Source organism: Sturnira hondurensis, unplaced genomic scaffold (genome assembly GCF_014824575.4).
Source record: "Sturnira hondurensis isolate 20B ecotype Veracruz unplaced genomic scaffold, ASM1482457v3 Scaffold0005252, whole genome shotgun sequence".
Taxonomy (NCBI): domain Eukaryota; kingdom Metazoa; phylum Chordata; class Mammalia; order Chiroptera; family Phyllostomidae; genus Sturnira; species Sturnira hondurensis.
Window position 1 is genome coordinate 1,376,045 of NW_028077883.1, and position 25,757 is coordinate 1,401,801.

Genomic DNA, 25,757 nt, shown 5'->3' on the forward strand with positions numbered 1-25,757 from the left:
CCATTCTGAAGCAGGAACTCCATTCGCTTGTAATGATCAGGACTAATCACCACAACCAACTGAGTAATAACCCTGCCCCTTCTTTCTAGTTGATCTAGTGGCACGAATGGAAATAAATAATAAATTAAATAAATAATAAATAAATCTAGTGGAACGAAGAAGCAAAAACAGCCTGTTGATTGTGTCAGCTGCCAGATCACTACAGATCGTTTCTCCTAGTGGGGTCAGTCCATCATTGGGGAACTAAAATCTCTAAAGCAGGATGTACAAAGTTATGCAAACCAAAACTATTCAAGTGGATCATTAGAAATAACTCCCTATCTTAACCTTTAGTTCCCAGAAATATACATTGGCTCTGGAAAAAAAATAGTACCATATATTTTCTTCTGGTTCAGGTAAAACATTCCACTATTATTTCCCAGTTGGCTTAACTGAAACTTCCTTCGACTAGTCCATCTTCCCGTTGGACCATTTACTTCTGGATGATGAGTAATCCACATGTTAAAGACCAGTGGATTCTGGTGTAATCACTCCATCGCCTTAAATCTTCGCCGTAAAATAAATGAACCGTTTGAAGCAGTAGGAGTCCATGAGTGAATAAGGCGTGGAGTCTCTAGAAAGTGGTACTGGCAGAAGCGTGGTGAACAAAGAAGACAAATCCACAGCCAAAAGAATTGTCTGTTCCATTGATATTGAGCTGCTCCCACCCTTCTTCCAGGATTAAAAGCACAATCTACCACTGATCCCAGATTCCCCCAGGTTATCCACTGCTGCCCGCAGGATACCCACTCAGAACAGTGGGATCCAATTAACTTTGGTGAAGGGAAGTATGTATTTTGAGCTCATTCAAAACCTTTATTCCTGACAGCCTGTTCATCTTTTCCATGAATAAGCACTAAGGTGACTAGGGAAAGAAACTGATGGATACCCATTGAAGGGTGGGGGTAACTTAAGATGTAAAGAAAAGGCATGACTTTGCACAAAAACTTGAGAACTTCTTTTGTGATTCTTTCATGGCTGTTAGTTCTACTGATCCATATCAGCCAAGTTCAGAGATGCTGGCAACAAGAGCCTGAATGAGCTGCAAATGCTTTATTCATTTGTTTGCTGGCTTTATTCTAGACTTCACCCAAGGCTGCCAACTTACTTAGTTTTCTCAGTAAATAGATTAGATCAAACGTACTAAATGTTGTGTGTGTTTCCTCAACAATCCAAAGAGTTCCCCCAAATATTGTGCCTCTTTTTTAGTGTAAGGAGAAGTGAAGTACCACAATTTGCCTTTCACGTGGTTGTCACCTGTCCAAGGTTGTTGGACACTCAGAAAACTCACAGAAGTGGGAATTCCTTGAATTTGTATATCGTCTATTTCACACTTCATAGACTCACATGTTTTACCAGAGATTCTAGGGTACTTGCTACTCTCCGATTACAAGGTTTATTGGCATACTGTCAGCCACACAGATATCCTATGGGATGATGATATGAACAAAACCCCTGAAGAAAAACTGACACAGAGAGTTGATGCAACCTGAAGGCAAGATACTGAAACTGTCCTTTCTCCTTACCTGGTGAAAGCAAAACAGAAATACAAAGGCCAATGGGTTTATATAAAGTCAAGCCTCATGCGTAATCAAAGACGTGCAAAGTAAAACAACAAAGAATTAACCACTATCACCCTTCTAGTTTTTATTTATTTATTTATTTATTTAGAGAGGAGAAGGGAGGGAAAGAGGGAGATAAACATCAGTGTGTGGTTGCCTCTCATGGGCCCCTCCTGGGGACCTGGCCCACAGCCCAGTCATGTACCCTGACTGGTAATTGAACTGGTGACACATTGGTTTGCAGGCCAAAACTCAGTCCACTGAGTCACACCAGCCAGGGCTCACCTTTCTAGGTTTTTAAAAAAACTGTATAAAACTTTGATAATACCAAGTTTGGGTTGAGATATGATGAAATGGTACGTAAACACTGATGATCAGCATATAAATTAAGATTGCCATGTGGAGAATGATGTGGTAATACTATCAAAATATGCTATGAAAATGCGTGACCCAATAAAACTATTCTGATACCCTTGCTAGTGACACATTGCATACATGCATGAGTATATAAGTAAATATGAGTCTATGTTTAAGGATGTTTATTTTTGCAAATATGCAGCGTAACTCTAGGAAACACGTATGTGATTCAAAAGTCATGTCTGGGTACTCTGACAGATTCTGATCCTCAGACCCACTTTAAGAATATAAAAAGGAGTCAGGACACTGAGAAAAGAACGTTCGTGAAGCAGTCTCTTTGAAAAAAGAGGCTGCTCCCTTCACCTCACACCTAACGAGGGGCCCTTCCTCAGGACCTCTCTATTTCCTGGGGTCTGGGAATCTAGTTCCATTGTACCTAGGCCAGCTCTGGAGCAGGCACGCCAGCGCAATTCTGCTGTGCCCTGGGAGGCCTGTGGGACAGGGCCTCCACTTCCGGAGACAATTCTAGGGAAGGCTGCTTCCTGCAGACTCCATCAAGACCATGCTGTGGAGAGAGGACAGCATGGGGTCATCCCGGGGGCTGTCCTGAAAGCCACCTGGAGGGGCACCAGGCGTGGGAAACTGGTGTGTTTCCCTTAGGATACACCCCTGTGCAGTAGTTTAAGGTATGATGGCGGGGGTCGCTGCGGTGGTTCCAGTGAGAACTCAAGGATTCTCAGTAGGCACTGAGATACTACAGGGCCAGTGGCAGCAATTCCATGAATTTGGCAAATTGCCTCATGGTCTGGAGTCACGTTTACCTCGTCTATAACATTGAAGAATACATTGGGAGTATTATCTTGGGTTCCTTTGTAGGGAAAAATGTATGTACATGTGTATGTATTTGTGGTGTATGATATTTACGATCAGTCAAAGCAATACTTCCAAGATTAACCTACCACCTTCAACACCCCCCCGTGTTTTTATATATTGCTTTGATTCAGGAGGTTTAAAGCCCAGTAAATTATGATATTATTAAATCCATGAATTTATTATACTTGATTATAAGTCCAGTATGCATAGTAGCTGTTCTGAGCACATAATGAAATGTAATGCCTACCAAACCATTAAATCAATGATTGTGGTTATTAATATTAATGAATTGATCAATAATATTTACTGCCTTGTAAACATTTAATGTACAGTAATTACTTTTGCAAGTAATATAACAGGTCTCTTGCCTGAATACACAGTTATCCGTTAATATTAGAATGAATGTATTCTGAAAAATAGCCTTATTAGTCAGTTATAGAATATGTAGCACAAAAAATAACATATTGTCATCAATCTTTTCACCCCAAAATGAAAATCCATATATTTAAAAGTGTCATCTGCATATATTAAATGCATTGTCTTTCTCCTCTAAAATAGAAATTGGATTCATTTCTTTAATTGCATATTAAATGTTGATTTAGGTAGGTCTTCCCTAACACTTGAAGCAGACTGTAATAAAAGAAAAGTGTGTTTTTACTGATAAATACCTTTACAAATTCTCATTTTGACAACTATATACTATTGGGGTTGAAATGTGAGGTTCTTTCACATCTGTGGTTATTAGAATCTGTATCAGATTTCAACTTATAACTTGAAACTTTCTATGTATTATGTCAAATAGGTAATTAAATAGGGAATCTGTCCTCTTTTTTTGTTAATTTCCTTTAAGCATCCTCTTTTATGTAGTTTTGTAATTCAACAAAAAGATATTTCTAATGAAATTTCATTTTCATTAAAGAAAAATCACTTTGAGATTACAAAGTATGTATCTTGAAACATTGTGAATGATAAGATAAAAATACAGCCAACAGTGAACAGTTTTCTATTAAGTTGAACAAATATTCTAGCAGGAATTCCCATATAGCTGTAATGACTTTTCATTTTTCCTGTTTATTTTAATCTATCTAAAGATGTTGATTTTCAAGTCCTGTTTCTGATGGTCTCGGTTTCTTCCCCGAGCCTGCCTAAGCCTTTGAGAAGGCATTATGGAACGGCAAATAGAATTATCTTCTTTTAAATGATTCGGCTTTCCCATTTCTCTCAGCATAGAACTAAGCAAGCTGTTCTTCATCCTACAGACTGCGTATTTCAAGAGTTTATCAAAGAGTTTTTGATTAGTGGATAGAATAGTTCAAATACTATTCCCCAGTAACTTTTTGTGTCTTCTCATTTAAAGCCTCTTCTATAGTTTTATTACTCATAAAATACCCTTTACTATCTTCACCTGCTGCATTGAAAATGATTTCTTCCTATTTGTTTGTCTACATCATGTAAATTATCAATTAGGTGTACGTTGTCTTATGTCATGCCCAGTATTGAGGCAATGTGAACAAAGGAATAAATAAGAGCTGCAAGATTTGAGGAAGTATCAAGTCCAATAGGGGAGAAATAGTAACACACGTGCTGAAATTAGAGATGAACAAGAGACAGTAAATAAGCAAGTGTTCCTATCCGTGTCCAAGGAGATAAGAGTTTAGGTGACTTCCAGAGAAGAAAAGTTAATACTGAAAGTTAGATTCAAATTTTTAAGTTTGTTTGTCTCATCTTTGCCATCATCTTCATACCTAACACTTGTAGGAATTAACGATTTTCAAGCAGTTTTTAAGGCAGTTACTCACACTGTTCCCACAACTATGTTATAATTTTTTTAAAAAGCCAAATGCTACTGTCTCTAATTTAAAGATTTGGAGAGGAGCAATGATTTTCTCGAGATCATGTGACAAGGAAAGGACATATCTGCAGGTCTTTGCACTCGCTGGCCCCTAATATTTTTTTAAATAACAGATTAAGTAAACTTCTCTGGTTGAACTAGGGGTGAAAGTCAAGAGGACCTCCTGCCGAAGTCCCTGTAGCCTCCCTCCCTCCATAAGGCCACCCTACCCTGTCCTGGTGGATATTCTCCCAGACCCTGCCTCAGCTCTTCTAGACCTTGTCTCTTTTTAGGCAGCTCTTTACATCTGGGGCAGCAATATTTAGGAATCCTTTCCTGTGTGAAGCAGAATTCCTGCCCCCACTTAAGTTTTACCTTCTCTGAGCCGGATCAAATGTCTTGTCAGTCCTGATGACCCACTGTGCTTAGGGGCCAGCTCCGCTGCGTTGTCACGGGGATTACTGTTAGAGTAAGTCTCTTCACCTCTGGGTGAGTCATTTGCTAACGTAAAGTCAGTACTTTAAATCTCCCCTGTTAAATGTAATATTCCATAATATGTCATGGGCCTAAGCAGATGTCTGAACAATTAAGAGCCAAAGGGAATGAGAGAGAACCAGGAGCTACATGGACATGAAAGAGGCAATCAGCATGCCCTGCTTCCATGCCCATGAGGAGATACAGGTCAGAACAGTGTAAAGAGCCTTGAAAGTTGGGAGGGGGGTTTCAGCTGCATGAAGGTGACTCTGAGCCAACACTGTGGGTTCTTGAGCAGGTGACACATTAGACAAATATGAGTTTGTCCGAAAGGCTGTTCTGACAGGGCAACTCGGGATGGTGTGCGCCAACGGGGAGCAGTTTATCCTCCTACTCCTGTCACAAAACAGAGCACACGTGGCTCAGGACTATGAGAATGGAAACGGAGGTCAGAGGGTGACCTGAAAATATGTTGTGTGCAAGGACTGGTGATAACTTGTTACTAAATGGGCATAGGGGAGAGTCGACAATGAAGAATTCGGAGGGATAGGACGTACAGTGTGGCAGGTCGGTTTGAGGGGAAGATGGTGAATTTGGTTTAGAAGCTGTTATATTTTAGGTAAATAGAGCTATGGCTGTGGTTATTTTGGTTGAAGTCATGGTTATGTATGCTCATCTCAGAGTTGAAAGTTCAGAGAAAAGGAAAAAATATCAGGGAAATGTCTCAAAATTGGTGATCAAAAGCAAGAAAAGTTAGCATTATTTTAGAACCACTGCCTTATTTTTCTTGTGTTTTCATGAATTGTGAATTACAACTTATGATTAGATTCTATATCATTGGGACCTCAATATTATACAGGTCATGGGAGTTGGCCAGGGCACGTGAATGTTAATGAAGTCCAAATTTCATCAATATAGAAAAGAATTTCCAATCATTATCACTGCTCTGAAGCTTTCTTGTTTTTAATTTATATCTTTTAACTTGGATACGTAGACTCTATTTCTCTCTTTAATTTGTCATAAAAGTTATGACAATTAATCAGTGTTTGACTTGATACTTGGGAATATTCCTTTGAAAAATTAATATGTGATATTTGATTTATACTAATAAAAGTATATATTTGGCCATTCAGCTTCCCCAAACCATTGGAATTTTCTAAGTGTTGAGAATGATAAAGGTGTCTTTTATTAAGTTAATGAGGTGGCTTTGGAAAGCACCTCAGGATGGGCCTGGTTGTCAGTGGTGCCAAGAACTCACATGATTACAAGGTTGAAACTTTCTTTTTTTTTTTACAAGGTTGAAACTTTCAGTCTCACCCTCCAACCTCCAAAGACGGGAGAGGCTCTTGAGACTGAATCAGTACCAGTGGTCAGTGATTTAATCTGTCAGGCCTATGGAATAAAGCCTCCATCAAAGCCCCTGAAAAACGAGTTTAGAGAGCGTCTGGGTTGGTGACCACGTGGAGGTTCAGAGAGTAGAGCTCCTAGAGAGATCATGGCCACTCCACACCACTTCTGACATACCTTGCCCTACGCATCTTTTCAACCTGTCTGTTACTAAGTTACAGTCTTTAGTCATAAACTGGTGATTTAGTAGGTAAAGTGTTTTTCTGAGTTGTGTGAGCTGCTCTAGTAAATCACTGGAACTCAAGGAGAGGATAGTGGGAAACTCTGATTTGTAGCCAGTAGGTCAGATGCAGAGGTGACAACGTGGGCTGCAACTGGCGTCTGAAGTAGGGGAAGGGCACTGGATAGACTGAACACTTAACCCATGGAAGCTGATGCTGTCTCTGGGTAGAGACTGTTGGAATCAGGATGAATTCTGAGACAGCTTTGAGAATTAATTGTTGGTTCTGGGAACCCCGTTGCCTGACACACACACACACACATTGAAATTGGGCGCAGAACCCAAAATAAAACCTAAAATATGCCTGTAAAATGTATAACTTCTCTTCTTACTTAGTCAGAGCTTTAAAAAGAGGTAAGGAATCCTTAATGTGAAAAAATGTCTTTGATGAAAAGAATTGCCAAAATGATTCATGCTATGTAACTCCATTTCAGAAGTCTGGTAGGTGGTCTTACCCCGTCTAATAAAGCTATCTAGAGTTTTTACTTGGGGTGGCTTTGGGATTGTGCCATGAGTCTCCATTATGGTACATCGCCTGAACAGCATGGGTGATAAGGAAACAGCTGCATGGAAGCATTTGCTGTGTGAAAGGACAGAAAATGTATGTCCTGGCCCTTCCAGGAAGGCCTCATTGCTACAAGCAGTTTATCCCATTACCAAATACACGCCGCGCCGATGGCCTCCCATTCAGCTGTTGACCAGCACTGCGGCCTTCAGCTTTAATAGGGAGCATATGATCACTCCAGCTGGCAGATGACACCATTTGGCCGCGTTCCTCAGCAGCTCAACAAAGGATTTTCAAATATCAAAGCAAAGGGAAAGACCTCTGCCTTTATTTAAAAAAAAAAAAAACAGTGGTTTGACTGTGCATGCATTTTGCATCCAAATGAATGATTGCTTCTAACTCGCTGAATTCTGTGAAGGAAAGGGCACACGCAGAGAATAAAATTAGCTCAAAAAATTGAAAACGGTGTATTCACATTCATAAATAAATGATAAATTGCCGGAAATTGAATTTCGTGTTTTAAAAAGAATGCAACTGAACATAGTTAAAGCTCAGAAAAGTTTTTTTTTATTCCATCTGAAAACGCAAGCCAATAAGAAATAAGATTGATTAGGTTATGACAACTTACACGAAGAAAGGGGCCTGAGTGGTCTTTTCAGAAAATGTGCTCCCACCATGTAGCAAAGCTATGGGGCGGAGTAATCTCTCCCTGACCGGAGTCAGGCAACTCGAGGCTGCCGAGGGAGGAGCACCCCGGGCCTCCTGGCTATGAGCACAGAGTGCATCGTTTTGTAACATGCCACAAACTGGGGACTCAGAAAACCTGGCAGTCCTCTTGGTCCATTCATTTTTTCCACTGGAAAAGCAAACACTGAATTAGTAGAAAAATTAAATATATCTGAATATTGTATACTGTGTTCATCTCTGACTAAAATGAAAAAATTAAATGTTTATATGTAAGCATAGATATTGGACCGTAGAAAGGATTGTCAATTGGCTGATGGCTGTCAGTAGCATATTCGAAAAATGCATCTACCTCAAAAACCATGCCATTTTTTTTGATATAGTCAATAGAGTTACAGTGCTACTCTATATGTGGTTGAAGCCCCATTACCTTTACACTTTGCTGGCCAGGATTAGGACAACCACGTTCCTTCTTAGTCATGTGGGATATTCTGAACATACCATATAAATGAAAAGGAAACTGTTGCAGAGATCACCATACCTTCTACTTTGACTTTGACTTTCCAGAGGGTCATGTTCTCACGAAAATCATAATGAACCAGAATATATAGTTCCCCTAAGCTCTGTAGTGTCGACCTTTTGCATGGCTAGAATAAACAAAAGAATAGTTGGAAGATGGCAGCCAAATAATGTATGGCTACCATGGATGATTGGGTGAGCTACTTAGTCTCACTAACAACAAAAAACTGAAGTTAATAAATATCACAGTGTGCACGGACCTACCAAGGTTCACTGTAAGGCCATGTGTGAATTATGCAGGCCTCCAATGATCCCCAGTGTGTGAGCACTCAGCTACTCCTGTGGCCTTAGCTTTGAACTCTGATGTGCTCATAATTTCTAAAAGTATACAAGTCATCCAGAAATTTCCTAAACCCCTGACCCTTAATTATGGATCTACCTACAGGCATTTCTCTCTCTCTCTCTCTTGGATATTTCCTGGATATGTCCACATCAAATCAAGATATTAATGTCTAACTCGTTTATCTACTGCCAAAAACTTCTCATTCCATTTCTCCAATTCAAAGAAGTGCAGTGCTGCTTGCCAGGTCACCAAAGCTTGAAACTTGCAAGTTTGTTTTATTTATTTATCTTCACCCGAGGATATGCCTTACTGATTTTCGAGAGAGGGGAAGGAGGGGAGAGAGAGAGTGAGAGAGAAACGTCAATCAGTTGTCCCTGTTATGCACTTCCCAACTGCAGTCCAATCCTCAACCTAGGTTTGTGCCCTGACCCAGAGATGAACCCCCAGCCTTTTTTGTGAATGGGATGATGCTCCAAGCAACGGAGCCACTGACCAAGGCAAAACTTGCAGGTTTTAAATGATCCCTTTCTTTCTTTTAACCCTTTCAACTCTCCATCAGGTTGTACAGTTTCTAACAGTATAACTAACTCCTTTTAATTTCTACGGCCATTGCCTTTGTCAACCCCTGTATAAATGTCACGAGCAGAAAGATCGAGTTACAGTCCCAGTTCTGCTACTTTCTAAACTTGGATAAGGCATTTAGATTCTATTCCCTTATCTTTAAAAAAAGGAAAGGAAAAAGGGGGGACTGTAAATCTCCATCTTACAGAGTAGTTTTGAAGATTATAAGAGCTATTCCAGGTAAAACACAGTGCATGGCTCACAATAGACATTCTCTGAGGGTCACCCTCGTGTTTATGATGACATCTCACTCAGCCGGACCAATGCCTGGCACGCAGTGAATACTTAACAGGAAATACAATATCTGCCATTTTACTCTGAATCTTTCAGTGGTGCTCTCACCGACAGGAGGTGCTTTCTAGGTCTACATGATTGGTTACCTGGATCTGACCTAGGCTTCAATTCCACTTATTTCTGTTGCTCAATATAACTCCTTACACCAAGGAAAAGTCTGCATTTCCCCCACCCTACCAACAAACAAAAGGCTATTTTCTGTCACATATCTCTCAATTACCTTTATCACAATTTGACAAATTCTAATACATTATTTAAAATTCATCATAATAACCTACTACTTCATATAACATTCTGTGCCTCCCAAAGCAGAATTATATGCTTCCGACTTAATTACTGTAACCTTGTCTTTGTACTTTTGAAGTAGCATTACCTAATACACATTTGTTGAAATAATGGTTTGGGCTATTGGAAAATTACAGACGAGACAAACTATAGATAGATATAGGGATAGATAGATATCACATACATTAAAAGCTCTATAATCATATCACATAATACTGTCCTCATGTGTATGCTACTGATTTCTCTTATGTAGGACCTGTATTGAAAATTGGAACATTTATCAGAAGCAGTGTATTTGTTCTGGCTTTTCCATAATCACGAATTCCTCTTTAGGACAAGCAGCACATGTGCAAAGGGCATGGGTGTTACAAATCCTATACTGTGAACCAGCGATGCTAGTTGATTAGCAATGTGCCATTAACTTTGGTGTCAGCCTCAGCTAAAGTGTTTGCTCTCACAAACTAAGATTTACAGTTTAAACTGTGGGGGAAAATAGGGTTCTGATTTTAGAAAATTCACATTCAGTTACCAGTCCCTCTACTGACAAGCTATATAATCTTGAACATATTCCCTGGCCTTTTGGAGGCTCCTTCCCTATAAAATGGAAACAGTACTTGTACCCACAAAAAAGGATTATTGCAAGTATTAAGTGAGGTAATATGAATTATGTTGTAAATGTAGGCTATACAGATTATCAGATACACAAGACCCATGGGTTACTACAGGCCACATTTGGCATTAATCTGCTTCAAAGCATATAGAACAGGAACCGGAACTTACCATCTTGTAGCATCGACATTCCTTATCTGGAAATTCCTCTAGAAATCCATATAGCATTGCTCAGATGGAGAAAAATAAATCCTACATTAGGAAGGCCCAAGAGCTGGCTTGGCCTAAAAGTTTCATGGCCCATAGGACCTGGTATCTCTGGAAACAAGCCCTTGTCCTATCCTGCAAGGTCCCCACACAAAAAATCACCCCTGTTCTAGGAGTTGCTACATTTAGGGAAGCCCAAAGCTATGACTGCCTACCAGGTATTTATAGTTGTGTCCCCAGTGTAGATAGAATTTATCCAAAGGGGTCATGTTATCCTAAATAATTTGATCTAGTAACGTAGCTGACATCCCAATTTTGATCAGGTTACCAGAATAACTGTAACTGGAGGCAGTTAACTGATGGTCTGCTTCATTATAAAAGTTTCAAATGGATGGTTAATTCTGTGCTCGTATATGCCATATGAATTTGATAAAAATTATATAAAAGATAATATCTAAATATGTATATGAAACCACTCTCATGAGAATAGGACATATCTAAGAGGAGAATAGGGAGAGAATTTTGTGAGAGAAAAGTTACAGAGGTTATCATTTGGACATTATTTTGTCTGATTTTCTTGGACAAACTCACTTAGAAGAGTAAAAACTTACTTATCACAGAAAAAGTTTTGTTCTGTGGTTAATGCTGTACCTAATGCACTGTTGATACTCAATACATTATATTTGAGTAAAAGAGGAGTCTAGTTCTGTCTGTTGTTATAAGAAAAACAGCTGACTCACAAGGTCCTTGGACTCCCACTCTACTTCCCAGACCTCTCCACTCAAACTGACTTTGATGCTTTGAGCTCTGTCTCCTAAGAGAACAGTCTTTGTACCCATGCCAGTAGAATGAAGGAGTGAATGTGAGCTGTTACACTAAAATGGACCTGCCTCTCTGTATGGTTGATTACCATAGTTAAATATAGCACCTGCATAACAAGCAGAATTATCTGTGGATTCTCCCACTGGAACAATCAGCTCTATCACGGCGACAGACTGCCTCTGCCTTGTAAACATGCACTATTGGTTATCAACCAAGATCAACACAAGGCCGTTCAATTTCAGGGATTTCCTCAAAGTGCATATGCCCTCAGTTATCGACACTGACAACATCATCTTTATCTTCATATATGCACATTACAATTTAAAATCCAATATCCCTGTAATTCAAGAAGGCATAGGTAGGTAAGAGTTTGAGTATAAACACTTTCTGGATAAATATTATAGATTTATTTAGAGGATATACTTATAGTAATAGAGGTATAAATAATTAGATTTATAATGCATATGATGTATTTAAGATATCCATATGTATACTGTGTCTTAAAATGTGAAGTAGAAAAGCTGATATATTTATATAAGCATGCATTAGAATTGTGACATTTCAAATGATAATAAAAATTATGTTAGCCGTATATTAAATTAATTTTTCTGTTTAAAGCAGTATTGTATGAAGTTAGCTGGGCATGTTTATTTAGATCACTAAGCAGAATGGAAATCATCATGTTAACAGTTCTCATTTTCTAAATTAAAAAAAATCTGGAATGAATGAAATGAACAACATGGTAAACTTAGTTTCAGCTAATTTTGCTTAGTTCCTTTATTTTCTATTCCCCATGAACAGTTTAACAACTCTCACAAAATAGGAGGAAAAATGCAAATGTTAGCTTTGAGTCTAACTGCTTTACACATCATAAATGTTGATGTGTTTTCAATGAAATTAGAATTTCACCTCCAAGCAGAAATAAAACTGTCCAGGCTGATTTCACTCTGGAGCGCAGAAGAGAAAGTTCGTAACTGCCTGTGTGCCTGTGATGAGAATGTCAATGCTCTTTTGCAGATTCTGCCAGCAGGAGAAACTGCCAATGACCTTCCAGGCCTGTGTGATCACCAAAGAGTGCCAGGTGTCAGAGTGGTCAGAATGGGGCCCCTGCTCAAAAACGTGCCATGACATGACGTCCCCCGAAGGCACTCGTGTACGGACGCGGGTCATCAGGCAGTTTCCAATTGGCAGTGAGAAAGAGTGTCCAGAGCTGGAGGAAAAAGAACCCTGCATGCCTCAGGGAGACGCAGCGGCCCCCTGTGCCACGTGAGTACATAGGGTCGCAGCCTCTGCTGCCGTGTCTGCCCGAACCACACGTCTGTTCAGATGTTCAGTTTAGCTGAATAGTGGTGGACTTATAGTGATCTTTTAAAAATTCTAAGTAGAAAAATAAAATACCTTTTTATAAACATTTTACTACAAAAATGATGTTAATGAATAAAAGTATCTTTAATAAGCTGTATTTATAAGTCTCCATGAAGGCTAGAATTTTATCAGTAATTCTCATTTTATCTATTTTCTATAATAAATGTTGGCAAACTTTTTCTGAACCTGTCCTGCGGCCACATAGGTTTCTGTCACAATGATTCAACTCGACCATAGCAGGTAGAGACAATATGTAAATGAGTATGGGTATGTGCCAATAAAACTTTATTTACAAAAATAGGAGACAGTTTGGATTTAATTGCTGAGCTGTACTTAATCAACCCCATTTGCGCGGGTGTCCAATATGTGGCCCGTGGGCCACATGCAGCCCAGGGTGGCTGTGAACGTGGCCCAACACAAAATCGTAAGTTTACTTAAAACAGTATGAGATATCTTGTGCAATTATGCATCGCGAGGTATTTAACGTGTGGCCGAAGACAACCATTCTTCCAATGTGGCACAGAGACATCGAAAGTAAAATAAACTTTCAAAATACAGGTTCCTGTTGCTTGTTGAGTAAGTCCTATTAAAATTCAGTACTCCATATAGCAAATCCTATGTAAAGAATAAAATACTGCATCAAAACAAGAAGCTCCTTGAGGACAAAGTTTGTGCCCATTCACCCCTCCCTTTTTTTTTTAATGAGAAGCATGTGTCACAGTGCCTGCCACACAGTAAGTGCCTGATAAACACTCACTGAGTTCAGACAAACAAGACTAATCCTGAAATATTTGGCAGTATATCCATATTCTCGTTGTCCTTAAAAATAACACTTCCAAGCTATTACTATGAATTGCCTTGGCAATAAAGACATTTCAGTTTAGTCGGAATACAGAATAGTTAGCCCTGACTGGTGTGACTCAGTGTGTGGCTCAGTTTTGGTCCACCAAGGTCTCTGGTTTTATCCCCAGTCAGGGCACGTGCCTGGGTTGTAGGTTTGGTCCCCAGTTGAGGCAGATATGAGAGGAGGCCACTGAGAGGCAACTGACTCATGTTTCTCCCTCACATCAATGTTTTTCTCCCTCTCTTGCTCCCTCCCCTCCCCACGCTCTAAAAATAAATGCATGTATATATATATTTTTAAATCGTATATTTATAAAAACAACTTTCAAAATCTTAGCTCCTCAAAAGATATACACAAATGTTGTGAGGAGCTTCTCTGGACCATTCCAAACATGTAAAGAACATGCATACAGCTCAAACATCATTTACCAGCGAGGAGGAAAATTACTATCCCCACTATTCGAACAATAACATTAACAGTAACAGAGACGGTGATAATTTCCATGAGATCTTCAATTCTGTAGCACTTGAGAACTGCCTCTTCTCCCCTAATGTAATAAGTGACTGAAAACCCCAGAGAGCTCCTTACTGCCTTCTCCTTGCTGCCTTCTCCTACTCCCACCGACTCAGGTTCCTTCAGAATAGACTCCAGGAATTTGCTTGGTTCTCCCATCAGAGTGTTTTGTCTCCTGTGAGTTTCTTCTAGTTTTGTCTCAAACTAGGTGCTTTGTTTTTATTTCTCCTCTTGGATATTCAAGTACTATTAATGAAATAAATATGTATTCTGAGTCTCTTTCTTCTCCCCCTTTTGGGGGAGTAGCGTTTTTGGAATGTGTAACCAAGTTAAATTATTGAAAACGTATTCCTTTCTTAGGCCTCCTTAGGATGACTTAAATTGAGACTCCATTCTATAAACATAAAACGTTCATTTTAATGACTTGTTTGGCTTTACTTTCCTCACCCCCATCCCCTTCACCCAAGACACCAATTAGCCTTGTTTCTGGAATGAACCTGAATGCTGTGCTCCCTTTACAAACATGTGTCGAGTGGTATTCCTGATGCCCCCAGTCCTATGTGTCTGTTAAACCATGAATCCTCACTTCTACAAAGGAAACACGGGCCTGAAAGTCAGACTTATTGTCATGAAACTTTATCTTTGACGAAGCAAAGCATCTAGATCAGACATCTGAGAGCCCAGTTAACCTTTGCCTAATTGAGATGAGCAATAGCACATCCATTTTGTACCTGTGCTGGCTGTTCATCTGATTAGTGAGGAAGCATCTCGGTTGAAGTGACACGAAGTGCTACATGAGCCATTCTCTTTGTGCTCTTAGAATATCCATTTTCCTTGAGGTGGAGAAATGCCATCACTTTCTATCTGCAGTGGCGTCGGGAAACAGTGCCCTGAGCCCCTCTTTAAAGCATGTGCTGGGCTGACCAGCTCCTGACATTTCTTCCGCATCATAATCTTGACTAGAGCTTTAATTTAGAATCACAGATCATCTTTCCTGTGTGCACTGATTAGAAACCTCAGCTCTTTTCATCATTTATCAGCATTCATCAGGGATCCTCAGTGCTACAGAAAAACACTCTCATTCCTGACAGTAGAGAGAAAACTGTAAATTGTTAATGCTCTATTTTTTAATCCTAATACACCATTATAATTTTGATCTTGTGTGAAGAAGCAATTTTCATGCATTTTATTAAAGGCAAAACAAATGTTTGAGTTGATCACCACTTAGAATGTTTTCCATCCTCAGATTCAATTCTCTTTTGTTTATAAGTATTGAGAAAGGGCAAACCTGAGTTCAGCTTAACTGAACATAAAATTTCATGTTTTCAGCATTATGCTCTCTTTTCATAAAATATTTATAAGCAACTTCCAGTAATTGCAATTAAAACAGGATCATCCTAAATTTAACTCCTCCTTAAATGGAGTACTGCTGAGGATAAAGAGATTGAATGTGAACTTGCACCATACATGTGGTAGTCCATGATTCAAGAAGTCTTTTGTGAAATAATTTTCTTCCAAAAAAAATATGAGAAGAGCAGGACAAAGTATTTTTTAATAAATATCGTTGTCACTGATGGCGTTTTCTTCATGCAGGTACGGTTGGAGAACCACAGAGTGGACGGAGTGCCGTGTGGACCCTTTGCTCAGTCAGCAGGACAAGAGGCGAGGCAACCAGACGGCCCTCTGTGGGGGAGGGGTCCAGACCCGAGAGGCGTACTGCGTGCAGACCAATGAAAACCTCCTCTCACACTTGAGTACCCACAAGGACAAAGAAGGTAAACTTTGTTTTTTTCCTCAAGGATTGTGCATGGAGACCAAGCATGGGGTGCTGTGCGGAGGTATACCTGGCCACCTGGTGGGGATAGCCATACTTCTGTTCACATCATGGTTGGTAACCACTATGGTGAACAGCAATCAAAATTTTGCTTGTGAAAATTTATTCCAGTTCCATCTTTTATCAATTCTGATTGGCTGACAAGTCTCATTACATTTTCTAAATTCAGGCTCTGAATCAAAATTTAGCAGGAGTAATTATTTATAGAAATAGAATAAAAGTTTATCTGGTAAATATATGCAAAGAAGTATTTATTCTAAAACCTAAGTTTTTTGCCTCTATATGAGAAATAAAACCTGCTTATATAAAACACCTCCTTTTGCTATTTATATGAAATATAAATAACATGAAAAATATATTAATTATGGTATTGAGTGAAAATTTCAATTTGAGTTTGAATGAAATAAATACAGAATAAATGCAGAATCAAACTACAGTAAAAACAAATTATTTAACCTACAGGCACGACTGTTTTGTAACCTGTAATTAAACACATCTTAGATTTTTTGGTTTGTTTGTTTAAATCTGTTTTGGACCACATGCGATACCCTAGCAAAATGATAAGAGATTTCGACACGACCAAGGCCAAATGTATATTGTTATATATTATATTAGTTCGAAATTCTGATCATTGTTGGGTCAAGTTTACATTCAATTAGTAGCTTTTAAGAGCACACAAATATGAATATTTTTAAACAACGCTCTAAAGTAACCCTTATCCATTTCCCTCTGTCTGAACAATAGCAGGATGTCTAACACTGATCTATTCAACATATATTTTTTAGTTTCCAACAGAGTTTCAAAAATTGTGTAAGGTGGTGAGATAATGTCAATACAAACTTCATGTCAGGAAAAGTTCGTGGTCATCATGGGGGTGCACACACAAGCCTATATGGTTACAATACAATTTGCTGTCACCATAAATGAGTTTTGGAGTAACCGTAGAGGGCTCAGAGCAACAGAAACTGTCATGGGGAAAGGAAGTGGCATTTGAGTTGAGTGATGATGAGGAATCGCCTTACAGTTCAGGGGGTCAGAAATGCCAGAGGGAACAGCGTGGATTAAAGCACACCATTAGGGAAAAGCAAAAACAAAGGAGAGATCTTGCCAGAAAAGATGAGTATGTTGCATTTAACAAATTGTGGGTATGATAGGATACTATTCCCCAGCAAATACATTGGTTGGCAAAGGGAGAGAATATAAACCTTAGTTGACATCAGCAGAGGAAAGACCGGAAAGGGAGGAGTGAGGAGTGAATATGTAGTGAAGGAATCTGACCAAGAATGACCAGAAAACAAGGGAAATAACCAAGAGAAGTGAGTGTTTCAAAAAACAAGAGAAGAGATGACCCCTGACCTCTCCAGAAGGAGTGGCACCAGTGACAAGCAATTTGAGGACAATAAGCACTGAGGTTTTGCATCTCTAGCTTGCAACTTTAATTGTTTTGTAGCCACTAACTTTACACACATGTCAACTCATTTAGAAATGTAGCCTAAGGGTACATTTTACTACTAATGTGTCTTGAAGGTGTAAGAAGTAGCATAAAACGTGTAATTTTAGTGCATTAATATTTTCTTGGCCACTTTAATGAGTACATTTTTAACACTCTTAGTGGATTTATTATAGCAGTCCTTTCAGGGTAGTATAATTTCATTGCTAGAGGCAGATCAGGTTTTAGTTTCTCAATGTCAATTATGTCCTGCAGGTTATTACTTTCAGCAGAGCCTTCAGAATTCTGAATTGCAACGGGATATATTTTTAAATCATTTTGTCATGCAGGTTCCCCACTGCTGTCAAAACACAGCAGAGCACCAAAAATAAAAGTCACACAAGAAAAGGAAAACAAAAAGAATATTATTGTTACGCTGTATCTTTTGAACTAAGCAAATGTCAAAGCAAAGATCTATAGAGATGGAAATAATCAGTTCTTCTGAAACTAATATTTTTCATGTAAGCATGTAACACAAATAACTTACAAATGTGTCATTTCATGTCAAATACGAAGAATACTAATAATCTGGTAGTCTGCAAAAAAAGTCAATTATTCCTCAAAGTTGCAGCTTTTCCCCCCCTCGGAACTTAGAGTAAATGAATTTACCCCAGAAGCACTTAGCATTTCCCAATAGAAACCTTGACGCACTGGCATCCCAAGGATGACGCGTAAACACTGAATACACGTGAATGGAGAACAATGTGACTGTGGACTGTGAAGAGTGTTTAGTCCATCCTCATGGAATAAAAATGAAAGAATGAAAACTTACTTTATAAAGAGAGGGGAACCTCCCAAAATAAGTCCCTCCATCAATTCTAATAAGAAGGTACTGATGGCAAGACATTCTGACTATGTCACGATGAACAACCTACCCTAAAAGCAACTAATGTTATACTTAACTTGAAGAAAAAATGCTACACTGTTATTTTGGCAGATTCACTCTATATGTTCTAGAAAAGTTGTTTTCACATGTAACCAAGCTGTTAGAAGTACATTAACTCAAAATAGAATACACTAACTCATAAATAAAATCTCTTGATACAAATATACTGAAAACAAGTGACAGGAAATTCACAATAACTTCCTTTTTTATTTTGGCACATCATATTATACAGGTGATGACCACCTTAGCACAAGAACAGAGTCACTTTAAATAATTTTATTCACTGAGGTATTCGCTACTATTAACTGACTCACACAATACCAAGCCATAAGAATTTTCCTTTTTGAACCTAATACATTTAATTTCCAGAAAATTGAAATCTGTATTATTAAAGTACTCAAAGTATAATGTATGATATTCACAACTTAGTATCTTATCTGTGTCAATTGAATTGTATCATCAGAATGTTTATTAAATTGGTGCTCACATATCTAGACAATAAGAAAAGTACATCTACTTGATATTGGAGTACTCCACATTTTATTCATGTATTGTTGCTGGTCATAGGTAACCCTCCCAATCATGACAACTGAGAATAGATAGTAGCAACACTTTTGACAATTTCTGTCCAGCCAGCTGAGCAGAATTCCAGTAGGCTGTGAAGAATCTCCAGCTTATGCTGGCATGAAATCTACCCTTATTCAGAAAATGACAGGAAGAAGTCTTGCCTGTGGGGAGGTTATTGGTATAAGCCCTAGAAAGCTGATGAAGTGTTGCTGATCACTGGATGCACGAACGTGAACTGATTTTTTTACAAGCACAAAGTGAAATGAAAGACTTAAACTATAGCGTCTAAGAAATTCTTTCATTTGAAACAGATTGGACATGTTTTAAAATGAGGGAAACCAAAAATTCCCCTTATAAAGCACCATGAAGCTTGCCGTGATTTATATTACAGGAAACTTACGAACATTATTTTGTTGAAAAAATATGTAATAATTCATAGTGAGATCTGGATAAGGTCTGTGGGATTTGAGGTCATGAAGGACAACAGTCTGTACCATGAGCCTGTGGGATGACACAGAGAATGAGATGAACCAGCAGAAAGGTTTGCAAAGAGGATCCATGGCAAGATGGGTGGAGGGAAGGAGGACTGAACCGCGGGTGGGTCGGCTGAAGGATGAACAAAAGCTCGTGTTTTCCCATGTTCTGCAACAACATACGGAGAATAAACACAGTCACTATCCCTACACGAAATGCAAATTCTTTATAATTGTAGTCTTTTATCTACCATTTCCACAAACTAGCCTACTTCAGTCAAAGCTATTTTGGAAAAAAAATAATAAAGACTATGCTCATGGTCCAATTTCCCTGTTATTTCAGAAAGTAAATATCAGAGTATGCGGAAGGCTAGTGCTGCACCTTTGCTATCCATCACTTTTGAAATGACAGGTAGGCGAGAATATTTTATATGACATCTCAATCAGAAATGTGTATCAGAGATTCTCTACACATTCCCTGATACAGTCCTTAAACCACCCAGGAAATAAAATGGCATAGAAACACTTTCTATCTTGCTAGAAATATAGCAAAGCTGTCCCATAAAATAGAAATGATTTCATGTTACTTTGATTATCTAAACCATCCTTATATAGATGTAAATTATAGAAAAACAAAAAATTTTTAGGTTTATTTACTTATGTAAAAATACCACTAGGACCACATGATTATAAAAACAGATTATGTAAAATTTGGTTATGAACACTTTGTTGGGCTAAATTAGTGAAGATATGTATATATTTCATAATTTATATTTCTAAGCACATCGCATTGTGACCTACTATTCTTAATACAGTAAATGAAAAAGGGACGAAATCACAATGGCTACGTTTTGGAAACAGCACACACTGAGTCAGGGAGGTGTGAAAAGCACTGTCATGTAACTACAGAGTAATGGAACTATAGGCAATCCCTGAAGGAATCAGATCCTCTTTGGAAGTTTGTTCCCTGGGTATTTCGTAGGAGAGAAGGGCTGTTGCCCTATGAAATGCCTCTGTGATCAGTAGATTACAAATCAGAAAGCATCTGCCAAATGGTTTCAGCCACTGGGATAGAAGCAAATAAAAATGTACATGCTGGGAATTAGATTAAGCTGGTCAGTAGCCCACCCCAGGTGTGAAGTTTCGGTGGAGGAAGAGCTTCCTAATGAGATGTCACACCTCTACAACTTTGACATTGGATAGGGGAAACATGATTTAGTTGTTAGATCAGATGATGAGAGTCAAAATGCATGCACTTTATTTCAGTTTTGGCCACTCATTGAAGGCAGGGTATCTATTTTTATCTTCTAATAATATAAATGGCTTTAAAGTCTTTTGAATTTTCAACTTAAGGCAACTTTCAGAAGAACCCTAGATAGATGACCAGGAAACCTGTGTTTTACTTCTGCTTAGCCTTGTGTCCTTACGCACATTACTTAATTTTATTTGCCTAAAAGTATCTACTTCATGACTCTTTTGTTCCAATTTCAGCAACATGGCACATGAGAATAACGGAGAATCACCCTTTGCAAAACACCTAGACATGCAGACTACAGTATTTATTTAAATGCTTTTAAGAGCAGAAGTGATGTCTTGAAACTAAATGATCCCCCAAACAAACCAGGAAACTTGAACTGATGCTTTCTGTGGTTGACCTTGGGTAGGGATGGTACAGGAAGAGGGTTAGACATTATGGAGACTTAGAGGGAGTGAAGCCCAAAGGGTCATGACATCAAAGTTTTAGCCGGAGGAAGAGGGCACAAGCAGAAATATTGCATTACTTCATCAGCCTCAAAGGGTTCTATCATCAATGAGTGCGCAGAGCAATTCAACTTACCTGCAGAGGCAGATTGATTGGAAGCAGGTCAGCCTCAGCCACAGGCCAAGGCCAAATCAAACCTCTCCTAAGAATTCCAACTGTGGGCCTGTACTCACAGCAGGATAATAATATATGCACATTGAGATACACTGTAGTGAGATTTCAGCTCATAAACTACAAGGACATATTAAAAAGAATTAGAGAGAGGGAAAAATTAAATGCAAAGGAATTAGCAAATGAACAGTGTAATTCTCAACAGCTACAAAAAAAGCAAAGTAACAAAGATGATGTGTTAAAACTATTGATAGGAAAGTAATTGTCAGCTTAGAATTATTTATCTAGCTACCACCCTGGCTGGTGTAGCTCGGTGGATTGAGGGCAGGCCTGCGAACCAAAGGATCATGATTCAATTCCCAGTCAGGGCACATGCCTGGGTTGCAGGCCAGTTCCCAGCAGGGGACACATGAGAAGCAACCGTACATTGATATTTCTCTCCCTCTCTCCTTCCCTTCCCCTCTAAACATAAATAAATAAAATCTTTTAAAAAAGAAGTATTTATCTAGCTACCTATCATAAACTGTGAGCAAAATTAAGACACAAGCAGAAGAATTTTACCTCATTAAACTCTTACCGAAAGAACTGCTAAATGATAAGTTTCAGGAAGAAGGATGTTGAACCCAGAAAGAGAAGAATTCAAGATGTACAAAGAATTTGGTAAACACATGGGTAATCAATATAACTATACGCATATGTGAAGCAATACTGATATGTATCATGGCTAACACACTGAAAAGTTAGTTGATGAAAAACATTAACATATGACAGAAGGAAATGATAAGGAGTATATTGTTTGGGAGTAGAAATACTAAAAACTATTATATATTATTAAGTCACTTTGCATGTTAAAATGTAAACATTTAATTAATGATTATTAATATATAATTATGTGATCATATAAGATAGTATAGTCAATCATTAATAATTGTATATATATCCTTTCCAATCCATCAGAGGAAATAAAAGGGACTACATAAAATTCAGTAAGTTTAATATGAAGTACTCAATAAGAGAAAAAAAACAACTTCTTTTCTTACAGAGATGATTTAATTAATAACAAAAAACACTTGCCCTGGCTGGTATAGCTCAGTGGATTGAGCACAGGCCTGTGAACCACACGATCACGGTTCGATTCCCAGTCAGGGCACATGCCTGGGTTGCAGGCCAGGTCCCAGCAGGGGACTCAAGAGAGGCAACCATACATTGATATTTCTCTCCTTCCCTTCCCCTCTAAAAATAAATAAATAAAAAATTTTAAAAAAGACTAAAATATAAAAATATGGTTTTTGAATATCAGTCAAAGGTTATTACAGAAAATCATTTTTTCATTATTACTACATCTATGTATTAATACACCAGCCGGCTGTAGTAATAGTGTTTGCCGTGATCAAAGAGTCTGGATTACTCAGTCCAGATATGCACCACTGCCGGCAGTTACATGCACCCACCAACAGACCACACTCATTGTGTTCCCCAGGCACTGCCATCTTTATACACAAAGTGCTTATGAAGGTTTCATTTCACAAGGCAATAACATGAGGTGGACTTAAGTTTGTACGTGTGCACAATGTTCAAACTCTTCAGAAGACTGAATAGTTGGACCAATTAAATGACATTTGATAGAAAGTTTCCTTGAATAATCCTTGAAAAGTGCCCAAAATTTTCTTCAGTATTTTTAGAGTGAAGGATAATTTCCATAAACATAATTCTTTTTTTCAAGATTTTATTTATTTATCTTTAGAGGGGAAGGGAAGGAGAGAGGGAGAGAAGCATCAATGTATGGTTGCCTCTCGTGCGTCCCCTGCCAGGAACTGGCCTGCAACCCAGGCATGTGCCCTGACTGGGAATCAAACCGTAATCGTGTGGTTCGCAGGCCTGCACTCAATCCACTGAGCTACACCAGCCAGGGCTCCATAAACATAATTCTTAATAAAAATTACATTGCCAAATTGATGTTGTTCAATGAAGCAAGATTGTGATTGCAAACTTGAAGGAGGTGAACCTCTGAAAATTTGTGAGTATTTCAAAACTATCTTCCTTTCTATTATCCTAGTTCCTTCCAGTTTGCTAATGGGGAAGATGAATAGCATTGGCATTATTACCTGGCCAAAGTAATAATGACAAAGGAATTATTACTAAAGAAGATAATAAAATTCACTCTGTGTGTTGGTTTCTTGGACAAAGTTGTAGATGGTGTGCTGATAAAATACGTGAGTGATACTAAGCTAATAAGGATAGAACATACTGAATAATAATCTTATGACACAAAAAGATATTAATAGGCTAAAAACAATGGAATTTCTCCAACAATGTAAAGTCTAATGAAATGCTTACAAATACTGGCAGTTAAGTGTGCACCCTGAAAGAAAATAATAGTGATAATGATGAGGATGATATGAAGATGATGACACTATTGATAGCATTTATAAAGTGCTATATTAATTATTTGGCTGCTGTGAAGATTAAATGCCTAATGTGGGGAAAAACTAGTTTCAATCAATGACTTCATGTTAAACTCTTTGTTCTCCCAAGTGTGGTCTTCTGACCATCAATCACAATCGGATTGATGAAGTGCTACAGATTTGGATTTCTCACTTGGCATATCTTCATTAACTCAATAGATGCTTATTGAACGATTGTAAAGTTGCATCACTAATTTCGATGTGGAAGGCAGAATATTTGAAAAATCAAATTTGATCCCTGTCCTCAGAGGGCATATCGCCTAATAGTAACCTTATATTTCGAGCTTTGTTACAGGGGGTTCAGAACTGACCCTTCCCAGGACTGACATAGAGAGACTCTTACAGACATTCCAGTTTGGGACTCTTCAGTGAAACCCCGAAAGCACACTACAACCATGGTTCATCCTTGATAAAGAACCTTTACTGTTTAAGGGTGAATTATTTTTCTGGAAAACATATATACTCAAAAGGCAGTTTAAGACTCTCCTAGATGCTTAAAGAAAATGCAAAAATGCCTAGATGTTATCCATTGAGATTGTGAATCTATAGTTCTGGAATCTCTGTCCTTTTTATAAACACCACTGTGATTATAATCAGGAGTTGATTTTACTATAAGGCTTGAGTCCTCTTTAAAAAATTGTAAAGCTTTGGGAAAGACAGGGGTAGGGGCCAGAAAATCCATGTTTTCTGAGCTCCAAAGCTTATGCAATTTAGTAGAACCTCATTACTTAAAAAAAAAAAAAAGAGGGAGGGTCCAAATACAAAATCACTAAGATCTCTGCCAGGGTCTCCAAAGGGGCATGTGGGTATGAAGGTCCCTGGATCTTAAGCTTCGTGTGCTTCTCCATAAATCTGTCCCAAATTCTAACAGGTTTTTTGCCCCTATTAAGGCCAGAGAGAATCACGACTTTAAGATGAGAAACAGAAACATAGGCATTGATGTCCTGAAAAACCTTGTTTGCCACAGTTCCAGGGGGAAGACCGGAGAAAAGAGAGTGCCTGGGGAAAGTCCCCGTATGTCTTCAGAAGTGATTAGAAATTTCATTTCTTATATCAGTCTTATTTATACTCGCTGAGGCCTGCTTTTAGGTTCCTGAGCTGCCAATCTTTAGAAAGCCACTATCCGTGCTAGCAGTTAAGCTAGGAAATTGGAAAGGAAGAACACCTAACACGCACAGATACTCTTTCATCTTACTTCATACTGGTAACACAAGATGGAAAGAAGCTAANTAAAGCTTTGGGAAAGACAGGGGTAGGGGCCAGAAAATCCATGTTTTCTGAGCTCCAAAGCTTATGCAATTTAGGAGAACCTCATTACTTAAAAAAAAAAAAAAAAAAGAGGGAGGGTCCAAATACAAAATCACTAAGATCTCCACCAGGGTCTCCAAAGGGGCATGTGGGTATGAAGGGCCCTGGACCTTAAGCTTCGTGTGCTTCTCCATAAATCTGTCCCAAATTCTAACAGGTTTTTTGCCCCTATTAAGGCCAGAGATAATCACGACTTTAAGATGAGAAACAGAAATATAGGCATTGATGTCCTGAAAAACCTTGTCTGCCACAGTTCCAGGGGGAAGACCAGAGAAAAGAGAGTGCCTGGGGAAAGTCCCCGTATGTCTTCAGAAGTGATTAGAAATTTCATTTCTTATATCAGTCTTATTTATACTCGCTGAGGCCTGCTTTTAGGTTCCTGAGCTGCCAATCTTTAGAAAGCCACTATCCGTGCTAGCAGTTAAGCTAGGAAATTGGAAAGGAAGAACACCTAACACGCACAGATACTCTTTCATCTTACTTCATAC

General features: G+C 38.6%; 1 protein-coding gene across 2 annotated transcripts in view; it reads left to right on the forward strand.

Moving 5' to 3' along the window:
• THSD7A (thrombospondin type 1 domain containing 7A) overlaps positions 1 to 25,757 on the forward strand; it is a 375,672-nt gene that overhangs the window by 169,503 nt on the left and 180,412 nt on the right. For both annotated transcript variants that reach the window (XM_037046384.1, XM_037046382.1), the window contains exons 3-4: positions 12,670 to 12,918; positions 15,968 to 16,149. In XM_037046384.1, coding sequence (XP_036902279.1) covers positions 12,670 to 12,918; positions 15,968 to 16,149 — 431 coding nt within the window. The remainder of the gene's footprint in view (positions 1 to 12,669; positions 12,919 to 15,967; positions 16,150 to 25,757) is intronic.